Raw genomic sequence first — 12,107 nt, 5'->3', positions numbered from 1 at the left:
CATCATATGCCCCATCAGAGAAGTGATCTGGCTTGGCAAGGAACCCACAGCAACAAAAAAAGGCAAATAGTTGACACATGGGATAGACTTGGAAATGGCTGTGTCAGTGCAACTGAAGCAAGAGTGCAATTTCAGTGAGGGGAGACAGAGTTGTTGCCAAAACACATCACTAAACTGGCCCATTCACTTTCGGCCCACCCTGTCCTTGCCGTACTACAGAGGAGCTTGAGGGTGTTCATACAGCTGAAGGCTCTGCTGACCCAAGTGATGGACGTGTGTTTATGAGAGCTGGCTCTAAGTACACCAAAGGCTTGCCACCCAAGTGGGACTGATGCCCAGGTGTAACGTTCTCTGCAGGCTCATTTATGCCAGCAGAACTTCGTTACCTTGAAGAGACCTCCCAGGTACCCTCCATTCCAGCTTCCTAAGGAAACATACTTGGTAAACAAAACAATTTCCTTTCTACCCAGGGTCCATTTGTCCTGTCACAACCCCCATGAGATGTGATTTACAGTCTTAGTGTCTCTCTCCTCTCCCTCCCCCTCTTTTTTTTAGATTTCCAAGACTCCCTTATAGATTAATATATTAGACATGTCAAGTGCTTTACTGCCACTCAGTATCTACTTACCAGCTCATTTGCTGCAGATAAGTCACTGTTCACCATATAAACCAGATTATACTGATAAGCTGCAAAATGCTAAGTTCATTACTTTTGGATCCCATATGTAAGCAGAGAACAGTTTAAATGTGCTTTAACCATTTAGCCCTCAAGTGCCATGATTTATGTTTTCAGAATAGTGTGTCAACAGATCCACAAGTGCTGGGTTTGTGTATGATGGTATAATTACCACCACTGCAAACACCTGCCCATCCTTTTCGTAACTGCTTGGGCTGCTAATGAAGCTTATCCTGTGAATGTGAGTACAGAAGGTGGAGATACTCAGTTGAAAAGATACCAAAGACTTTTATTTAACCACATTAAAAATAGGCAAATAGTCTCAAATCCATCTTGCAGGTAGAAAAACTATAGCACATGCAGTGGTTTTGACTTGCCTAGACACCAGCTGCTGCATTAGAAATCAACTCCACGCTTCCCAGTTCCCAGCCCTGTCCTCAGCAGGGCCGAGCCCTGTCTCCTATGGACCAGGATCGATGCAGAACAAGGGGAGAACCTCCTCCCGGCTGGCCGCCATGGGACACTGCGGGGGCCAGGACCCCCAGGCCAGGCCCGCAGCGACACCTGCCGGCACAGGGCTCCCCCGGCCCCCCCAACCGGGACGGACACACAGACACACACAGACCTGCAGGCAGGGAGCCTTCCCACGCCATTTTATAACAAAACGTGCCTGAGAAGGTCGCGTTGGCGAGGGAAGGATCAACTGTCAGGTTAACCTGCGTTTTGGAGCAGCTGCACCAACACGAGGGATTTAACAGCCTGCCTGTAGGGCTTGTCAAGAATAAACCCTGCAGCTGTAACACCCTCTCTCAATCCAAAACTTCCAGGCATAAACAGCTTCTGAGAGGAGAGGTCCTAAGACTGCAGAACTGGCTGAAATATCAGATACAAACTGCACATGTCAGAAACATTAAATACCACACAAGTCAACTCATTTCCCAGCGTTTGAAGCCCACTTCCTACGAGTATCGCAACTCAAAACTTTACGAGCCAAACTTTTAAAACAGATTAACGGATGGTACGATGTCAGAACAGAAGAGAGGTGATTTTTAATTTTTCAAGCGTCTCCACAAGTAAATCTGATAAGCAGATCATAAACATGATATTTTCCAGCATAGGGTGGTATAATCTGAAGTCAGAGGCACTGAACTAACCCCTTTCCAAAAGCCTCTCCAACCAGAGGAGTGGCAGCTGCACCCGCAGCCTGCGAGCGTGCTGCCCTTCCAGCACCGGGCCCTTACCACCTCGCAGGAGAACTCCCAGCACTGACATGTCAGATACTGCTCTAGGATAAAGCACCACACCAGATAAAATTTAAGTCCTTGGGAGATTATTCTGTTGTTTTTACTGTGGGAAAATAATTAAAAAACACACCCCAAATGTCCCATTCAGCTTCAGATGATCACTCTGTATCTTACTAACCCTCAGCAGCCAGCAAGTGTACTTTATTCTTTTTAATTTCTTAAGGATGTGATTCTCTCTCTTCTCTCACTCAGATACTTTTCCAGAGCAAAATAAGTAAATACCTTTATTTAACTTCTTCTAAAATAAATACTTACATGCATTAATAATTTATACCATACTGGTACCTGACATCCCACAGAAACTCACAGAACAGCGTATTTATTCATACTGACCTCATCCATATAAAAATGTCCTTTTTATTTAAAGAAACTTCAGCTTTTAAGCCTGGATCATAAGTTCAATGTTTCTCATTTGACAGTTGTAACTGTGCTAACTGGAACACACGTTAAAGGAGAGCCAATATAAAGCTAAGAAAGGATTACTATTTTTCTTAAGATAGGTGATGACAGTGTCATACAACCATTTTCCACAGAACATTCAGGTTATTTCTTTCCATATACAGAGAGTTTATTCCACCTGTTGCACTAAGACTTGTTATAACCATTTGTAAAGCTTACCAAAAGACAGTAGTTTCACTCTTTTAAGATCGAACATATTGAACGCACAACTAACTTGCTATCTAGCGACTTACTCGGTGTTACGTTAATCGAACTTCATTAACAATAGAAACAAAAACTATCCAGGGATGCCAAAGAATTACATGTGGCAGTACAGAATGACAACAGAATAAGAAAAATTTAAAGCACATGGACACAAAACAAATTTTAAATCACTTTTTTTTCCCTTTAGAGGGCTTTGCAAATAAGGCAGGATGGATCTGGTCTCTAGACAGACCTCTCACTGAAAAAAGCCTCTCTGCTCTTTCCTTTAAAGTGCCTCCACATTTCAGTCCTAAAGACATCAATTCCGTCTTCAGTTTATCTAAACCCAGGGCTTCCATCTCAGCAGCAGAGCTGAACGCCAGTAGGTCTATTGGTTCCACCTCCTGCAAAGAGAAAAACACCCCATCAGATTATTATTATTTTCTTCCTGATTGGAGGGGGAGGAACAAGTGTAGACAATGCTTCATTTTACAGAAGACCTTCAATTAGGATTATCTCAAACTCCTAATTACTTAATAAAGTTGAGCGATGTCTCAATATGTATGATGTTGGATATTCTCATTCTTAGCGGTACTTATGCTACCCAGGCAAAGTATTACTGCATCATGTACAAGCAAACTGAAGCTAGCTAGCAACCTAATTGCAAAACATGCAAATCTCAGCAGAGATAACACCCAAGAGCGGGGTGAATGCTCAGGTGAGCTTTGTACCCGGTGTCCAAGCCTGCTGCTACAATTCCACTCCTCACAGTGCCTCTGCTAGCTAGTTAAAGGCTCGCTTCTAACATGTCCAGACAAGCTGCAGATGTGCTTAGGCTTGCAATGCACACAGCCTCCAAGACAGAAGCACTGGTCATTTTAAATTATATACACACCGCTGAACTTTTAAAATTATTCCACGAGAATTAACACATTCTACTTACAATAGAGGAATGCCAAAAGAGTAAAATAAGAAAGTAAGTGGCAGTATTTAATCCTATTCCTCTGGAGACGAAATAGTAGACACTGTTTTTATCCCCAGGGAAGTTAAGTACTCCCAAGAAAATGGAACTAAAAAAAACAGCCCACCATCTCACCTAGCAGTTCAGTAGCCTAACCTTGGCTTTCAGCAGCATGGCAAAGCTATCAGCTCCTTTTTAGCCCGATGTATAATATAACCAATATACCCCCAGCAGTAGCAGGAAGGAGGATGAATAGTTATTTCTAATGCAGTTACACTGTAATTATAGAAATGGGGATAAAAGCACCCTCTTTTTAGTATGATGAACAAAAAAGCAAGTTCTGAAGTTCAGAACTCATCCTGCCATGAGAAAACGGATTAAAATTTCATCTTAAAAGGAAATTAGTATATTTGCAGAATAATTGAGGGCGAAAGGGACGTCTATAGATTGTCTAGTCCAAGCCCAGGGTCTTGTCCACAAAAGAACATGACAAAGATTGGATAATTCAAATGCTGGAATTTACTAACACACTAAACACTAACACTAAACATTAACACACTAAAAAGGACACAGAACTCTAAGCCCATTTCATTCAATACTTAAAGCACATACTACTCTTATGGTACATATCATGATGGAGTTATCAAAGAGACTTAACAGCAAGTAATACAAGCAGGGGGAATGAGACCACTCTGTTAGGAACTCAGCAAAAACAATTAACACTAGCAGAGTTAGAACCTTTGTCCTGCCAAGTATACAAAAAAAAAGACTGGTTGCCTCATTATTCTCATCCTACTTTGAAAAAAAAAAATCCATCAAGGACTACTATAAAAATATTTCCACCTGCAATAACAATCTGCCACAGCATTGGTGGAGTTTCCTGTTCTAGGAATAGATGGTCTCACAACTACTGAGCAAAAGGTAAACAGTGAAGAATGGTAAACATCCTGTTTAAAATTTGCCAGCTCTAATAGTACAGTAGATGACAGAGTTCTAATTTATCAGATTACATCCATGGTCTTTTTTCCATTTAACTGTACTAAACTTTCACTTATCAGAATTCAGTCATTGGCAGTGGCAACTGATGTCAGACTTGCTGCTCAAGCTGAAAAAAGGCAGAAAATCCAAGGAACTCCCTAGCCCGAAAAAAGCACCACATTTTTATTGCTAGAGTAAGCCTAGATTCATTACCCCTAAAAATTTTTAATAGTAATATTATGCAAGGAGCAATGAAGCACAACTATCAGCACCTTTTACTGCCAAATATTGGTTGGGCTTTCATCAATTCAGTGGGAAAAACTACATTCTCTCTTGGCTGGAAGATTGATCTGAAGCCTCTTCAGCAAATGAATCCCAGCCATCCTCCTGACAATCACCAGAGAAGGAACCTCATGGTCAGCACTGCTCCTGATCTGGCCGAGGGCTGTGCCACCAACCCAGCAGAGATAATGGTATGGCAACAGTACAGACCCGCTTCCACCATGCATATACCAGATGATCAATTTTAAAACCACCCTTCCACCATCCTTTGCAGTTCAGATGGAGCCCATCATTTATACTAATCCCAACTCTCTAGTCAAGGAGCAGCTGCTTTCAGACTTTCAATGGTCAATGAAGGACTGAAGTTTGCACCAGACTACTAGGGTTTTCTATGAACTAGGCTCAAGTCTTTTTATAATAAAAACTAAGAAAGACTGATCAGCTGATTGGTTTAGGGCGTGTCTACTTGGAACAGCTTCTGATTCAAACATTGAGGTCAATTATAAACATTAAGGTCAAATTATGGTATAAATAAGATTAGTCAAATTGGACAGTGTTTGGTAATGTCTCAAAAAGTATTGATAAGTGTCTTTCATCTTACAGAAGGGTTTTATTTTCCTTTCTTCCCCGTCAATAAAGAATTTTGGATCCAGAGTGGATCTACTCATGCAGAAGGAGGAAAAAAAAACCCACAAAAAAAAAAAAACACAAGGGAAACATGGATCACAGGAAAGACAATACTAGACAGCCAAGGGCAACTGCATTTTAGTAGAAACTCTAGCCTATGAAAATCTTAACCTGAAAAAGTTCTTCCTTGACCCTTTCTACTTAGCATCTCTCAAGACAATGCCACCATACTACAACTCAACTTTCTCCATGTCAACCAAGAGCCTTCTTTGGCCGCAGCTCCCATTACCTTGTTACATTCCATTTTCCCAAGTCGTACAATGTGATTTCAGTTAAGCTGTTTTTCCTTTTAACCTTGGGATTTTTTGTGCGCTGAATCAAACTCTGAAGATTCTACTAGCTTCTTAGGGAGACTATGATTCTCATTTAAGCACTTACATCTAATGCACTGAATACAAATCCCCTCCCCTTTACTGCAATCCACAAGGGGAAAAGTCATTTGAGTAAAAGCTGCTGAAGAAAAAGACGTATCACATTTTGTACTGCTTCATACTTACTGTGCTCTGTAACTGGTTCGTCTCCTGTGCCTTAGAAGACACATTTTCTTGCTCCTCTTCTTTCAGAGCTTGGGTTACTTCATTCTTTTCTTGGGCCTCTTCCTTCAAAGGCTTTGTCATTTTACTGTTTTCTTCAGCTGGAATTTCAGTTTGCCCACCTCTCTGTGTCTCTCCTTGCACATCTCTTGCAGTACCTTCTGGCTGCTCCAGTGGTTTCTCAGCTGCACTGGTAGCTGGACTATCCTCTACGGAATCCAGAAAGCTGCTTGAACATTCATTTGAGTTTTCAGCATCTTCATTATATCTGCTGCCTGATGGACAACTTCCGTCAGATGCACGAGTGGAATCATCTTCACTGTCATCCTCACCATCTGAACTGTCACAATCATCAAACCCTTCCAATCCCAGCCTGGCATAAACAGTACATGACAAATGAATATTCATCTATTTTCACTTTTTTTTTTTTTTTTTTTTTAATTATTTTTATTATCACACTTCTCTTTCCAAAACTCATTTCAGAGAGCTGCAGTGAACTACTCTAGCAGCTATTTAGGATAGTTTAGTAAACGGAAGAGCTGCTAACATTGAACAGAACCCAACATCCCCCGAAAACAGGTTATCTTTTTACAGCATTCCCAACACAGAAATGTGTGCTAACTATTGCTACTCCAAACACCACTGGAATCATTGAGCCTTCTCTTTCATGCTACGCTAGGTGAAAAATGCCAGGAATTTTTTTTTAAAGTTAATTGTACATTTACCTCATTAATGAAAAAAAGGACAACGGGAGGTAGTAGAATATAACCATATTAGAAGGAGGGGAAAAAAAATGGTGCCTATTTTGCAAATAAAGTTTGTCTGCTCCAGGTGGGACAGAATTATATGAACATAGCAACATTTACTTTCAATTCTCCAATTTAATCAGTTCAATTTAATTTTACTATTTAAGTCTACATCACAGACAAGATGTTCCTTACTTGTGTGTACCTAACCTGTCATCCTGTTCAAGGCTTAAGACTTGAGTATTAAGTACAAAGAGAGTCATAACGCTTACCAAAAACACTTTCTTTTTCGAGATTTTGCCCCATTCTTTTCAGATTCACCTGGACGCTTCCGACTACCGCCAGTTTCTGGTGACACTACTTTGCTTGAAGTGGCCTGCAATCCTTCAAAACAAAGTTAAAAATCTACATCATCAGTACATAATTCATGTAAGTTGTAAATTCTACTTATCTTTTAATTTCAGATGCAATTTAAAACACCAACTGACAATAATCACTACCAGTGCACATTTATGTAGACTCAAAGCTTCAAAATAAATTCAGTAGCAGCAAAAGCTTTCCCACACTGCTTCACTAAGGCACAGAGTCAATTAAAATTAGATTCCTGAACTGAACCCTCAGGTTCTACATCCCATTCAGCCTCAAGTTTCACTATCAAGCTGCCAGCAAGGGAACAATCCGTGGATAAATAAACTAACTACAAAGAACAGTAAGCAAAACAAGGTATTTTGCAGTTGGATTCCATTTCTAGTTTTTACATAAGACCTGTTCATATATTATCATTTCACTGAAAATGATTAGGTAATTCTCACAGCTGAACTAGCAACACTACCTTCACAGAATTTTGCTTTTATTAAGTGATGACACTGTAGCACAGGAAGATGAAATATCTGTGTGAAGTACCCATGTTAAGTTGTTCAATGCAATTTAAGAGAAGCAGTAGCCAAAAAGGAAAAATTAATTCCAACAGATTTTACTGGAATGTAAAGTTTCATTCAATTGAAAGAGTTGTTGACAGCAATTTTTTTTTTTTCTTTTTTTTTTTAAATTTTCATTCTGGAGTGAGTCTACAGGGGTTTTTAGTTTGCTTTATTTTTTGAGGAGAGAAAGTGAAGTTAAACTGCAGTACCTTCACGGACTGCATCTTCCAGTCGCTCAGCCATTTCACGACACTGCTGCTCGTAGTCCGGATCTGTGAAACAGTGCTTTGGCTCCGCCAGTTTCCGCTGCAGCCTTTCCAAACGCCTCTGCTCTTTTTCTGCTTCCCGTTCTGCTTGCTGCTTCACCCATTCAGCCATCCTGCAGGTGACAGAACCATGGAAATGAGAACGTTTCCAACACTTAATGTAATATCAGTTTGTTGCTTTGCAATTACTGAATGCTTCTACCACCTGCTACGATGGAAGACAATGGGAAAAGATGACTAACAACACCCAGGGGAACTACTGAAGGAATATATAGAGATTCTGCTACAGAGAAGAGAGTAAAGTTTATTTTGGAAGCCAGAAACAGCATTAAGGTCACATATCCCTAATATCATGGCCTTGCAGATTCAGAGAGAACAACTGTGAGAATTCCAGGTGAGAAATCTAAGAGGTGCAGAACAGCCTCTCAGAAGCAGGCTGCAGTACAATCACGTCTATTTTGCAGTAATGTAATTATAGTCAGAAGAATCCTGTGGGCTTCCAGTCTATTTGTGCTTAAGATTTTATTTTTGCTCTTTTCAGTATTCAAAATAAAATTTCATTGCTACAACAGCCTGTCATTTGAACTCTTCCGTTAACAGTGAACTACATGGTCAGTTTATTTTGTCATTCTAGCTTCTAAGAAAATGCCTTACGCTTTTTCGTGATTGACATCCCGAAGTCTCCTTCCGCTGAGATCTCGGCAGGCCTCTCTGTTTGTTGTCTTTTCAATCTGAGCACCAAGTGCTCGCAGCATAGATCCAAACCCTGAGAAAAAAGTAATCAAGAATTAGCTAAACAGAAACAAATGGAGATGAGCTAGTACACAACAAAAGAATTAATTATGGAAAAAGAATACAGGAATTCAACACTTTCCCTCAATGCAACTGAAATAAAAGGCAAGTTGAAAGTTGCAACATGTTGGAGAATTGTCATTGGTGAAATTCTGAAACATTAAGTGAAAAAAAGGTATCCAGTGTGTATCAGTCATCTCGGTTTTGTGCTCCTGAGATCACGCCAGATGAACTCCAGATTTACTAGAACCTGCACAGCACTTCTAACATGAAAGCCTATTTCTGGACTCCGCCAGCAAAATGGTTTGAAATCTTTTTCGTCTCAAGATAACATTTGGGGTCCTTGCTAATTTAGCCAGGATATACCTCCTCTTTAAGGCCCTTTAGACCCCACCAATCTTAAATCCCCTTTTAAAAATCTAACAGAAAAAAAAGAGTCACTTTTTTAGGAGATAGCCTCAGCTGCTTCATCAAGATGATCATGATGTACAATGTTATGCTGGAAAGCCCCCTCAAAACAGATTTCTACACACTCCTCAGCCACTAATTACTTATAGGCAAGATTACTAATTTCTCTCACTTGGTCCCACCTTATGTTGTCTCCAGCTGGAGAAAGACACTTGTTTAACTACCTCAAAGAAACACAATGGGGATTAATATTAATATAATCCCTCAAGCAATTTGACAGCACCAAGCACTGTTTTTTAACTAGAAGCTGAACAAATCTATGCTTTTTAGGGCCCCAAAAGTGCCTTTAAGGAGTGTTACAAACAGTAACCAATCCAGACAGCCTATGCATCATGAGGCAGAAAAAGCATTGTGTTCAGCTAATAAAACTAATTGCTGCCGTTGGTGAGGAGAATTTCTGTAGCTCCTGAAATATGCTATTGAATTTTACATCCTGAAGCATGAGGACCTAGATGCTACACCTAGGCAGGCATGCTCCCAAAAATCAACAGCAATGCATTCACTAAGGTCTCAGGTACTGAATTAGGTCTGATAAGAAAATGCTCAGTCCTCTTCTAAGCCTGCATGATCTGTATTCCCTTGAGATCATACAGTAAGTCTCAATAGTTCTGACCTGTGTTTGTTTGCCTGTTTTTATCAGGCTTTTAAGTTACAAAGTCAAAACAAAAGGAACACTTCAGAAATCAGACAAAATTATTAAAGAACAATTTTAAACTGACCCCAATGGCACATCAATAACGAATTATGGAATGCATATCCTGCGTCATCCCAGGATAACTGAAGCTGATGGACAATAGGCAAGGAAGGAGCACGCTATACTATGAACTTGTACCACATGTGCCACTTTTAGGGCACTTAAAAAATGCACAATAGCTCATAAGCTACAGCAATGATATTTATTTCCAGTTCTGTCTAAAACTATGACGAAGGCAAAGTAAGCTGAGCTGCAGCCTGATGCAAGGCTGCACAATTATTCAGCATTTTAACTCAATAGCTGGAAAATTCTGAGAACTGGATTCAAAAAGCAAACTCCAATTACACTCAAATACTCCGCTAAACCCGCTTCACCCACCATGTTCCACTTTAGGCAATGCCCATATTGGCAGTGACCACATCTTTTGTATGATTACAACATATCTTCTGTAATACAGTTAAATATTTTGTCAATATACGGAGCCTGGTTTAGATGGAATTCTTTAGTTCTTCGGCTACTGGGATCTTGGCATTTAAATGTTTTTTCAAATAAGAGAAGGCAAAATCAATTAGGTCATATAACATACTCAAATCACAGACTACTTATACCTGGTGTATTTGTCCTAAGTGACCACCAATGAAACTTAGGAGCCTAAGAAGCCAGGTGCTTTCAAACACAATTTCACCTCTGAAGTTGCTTTGATGCATGTTACAGATTTCTACTAGTAGAGCTCAGCTGACCAGGGGTGTGAAAGAAGATCTATGCCAGCAAAGTTGTTAGATGAACTGCAACTTCCCTGTTCACTTCTCAGCTTTGCAGGCAGACTTTGGTTTCAGCTCACAGACATTACATCACAGTCATCCACATTAAGAAAGGTGTGCTAATAGATTAGGACTGCTGCTGTCGGCATAGACTACGGTATGATAAAAGTTTTTTAACCTAAGAATCTAATCAATAAAAAGCAGTTAAGCAACAAACCTCCTTTTCCACCACAAAGTCTTGGTTCCAGACTATAGACAGCTCCATTCTGCAGTACATCTTCATCATCAGCCAGTCGCCCGTTACATTTCACATACAAGCTTTCTTCAGGAATATTCTAGAAAAGGCAAAATCGAATCATATGATCGATTGAAAATGAAACATCTGGACAAAGTAAAGCATTAAGGAGTAGTGTCTCCTTCCTTCCTATAGGAACGGAGGGGAAGCAAAAATCAGACAATCTTAAAAGCATAAACATTCTCTGTGGTGCTTGTTTTAATTCCTATTTACTCAAGGATTAAACACAGCCTAAATCAGCTTGTAAACACGAATGGGGAAAAGCCGGGTTATGGGAAAATTTACACTAAGTGTTCAAACACCCTATATTCAAAAAAAAAACCCAAACAAATAAACAAACCCCACGTTGTTTGGACTGCGAAGAGTTTAAGACTGATGTCTTCCATATATATACTATATATGAGATTAGTGGACTCTCTCATCGCAAACCCTCCTGCCCAGCTAAGCGACAGCAACGAGAAGGACCCTGCCCACAGTCGCGACAGCCACGCCACCGCGGCGAGGCCCCTCCCGGCGCGCGGGGAAGTGGCGAGGGCAACCATGCGGCCTGCTAGCCGGCACCGGCAGCCCAGAGCCCTCACCCACCCCTCCTCTCGAGGCCTGAGGGGCCCAACAGCTACCGCTCCCCCCGCCCCGCCACCACCTTTCACTCACCAACGCCCGAGCGCGATCGCGGAGGAGGCCGCGCACCGAGCCGCCGCCGGGAAGCGGCAGCGGCCGCGCCCGCGGAGCCAACGGGTCCCTCACCAGCAGCGCCATCGCTTCCCCCCTCACCCCCGGCGCCGCCGCCAACAGCCGCTGCGCATGCGCTTGTGACGACAGCGGCGCGCGGGCGGGTGACGCACGGACGGAGGAGAACGCTGGCGCGAGCCAGTAGTGGCCGCCGGGCGGGAGCGGGGCGGGAGCGGGGCGGAGCGCCTCCCCCCTCCCTCAGCGCTCCGCCCCGCTCCCGCCCGGCGGCTTTCGGCCCTTCCCGGGGGCTCCCTGAGGTTTCTAGGTGTGTGCGAGGGCCTCGTGTGGTTTCTGGGCTGCTAATGGCTATTAACTGCTTTTCCCCCTTAATTAGAGTTCTAAAACATTTCCTAGTTGGTGGGTTTCTGGG

General features: G+C 41.8%; 1 protein-coding gene across 1 annotated transcript; it reads right to left on the bottom strand.

Annotated features, from left to right (window-relative positions):
• Positions 1-944: 944 nt before the first annotated feature.
• SDE2 (SDE2 telomere maintenance homolog) lies at positions 945-11,797 on the bottom strand. The gene is made up of 7 exons (XM_068402926.1): positions 11,660-11,797; positions 10,928-11,045; positions 8,650-8,761; positions 7,939-8,108; positions 7,082-7,193; positions 6,028-6,436; positions 945-3,026 (listed from the first exon to the last, which is right to left on the bottom strand). Exons 1-7 carry the CDS (start codon positions 11,762-11,764, stop codon positions 2,811-2,813), a joined length of 1,242 nt encoding a protein of 413 aa, XP_068259027.1. The 5' UTR covers positions 11,765-11,797; the 3' UTR covers positions 945-2,810.
• Positions 11,798-12,107: the final 310 nt, after the last annotated feature.

This window comes from Nyctibius grandis, chromosome 1 (genome assembly GCF_013368605.1).
Source record: "Nyctibius grandis isolate bNycGra1 chromosome 1, bNycGra1.pri, whole genome shotgun sequence".
Taxonomy (NCBI): Eukaryota; Metazoa; Chordata; class Aves; order Nyctibiiformes; family Nyctibiidae; genus Nyctibius; species Nyctibius grandis.
The sequence above is the reverse complement of the archived record's forward strand: the minus strand, read 5'-3'. Positions and strand labels throughout refer to the sequence as shown.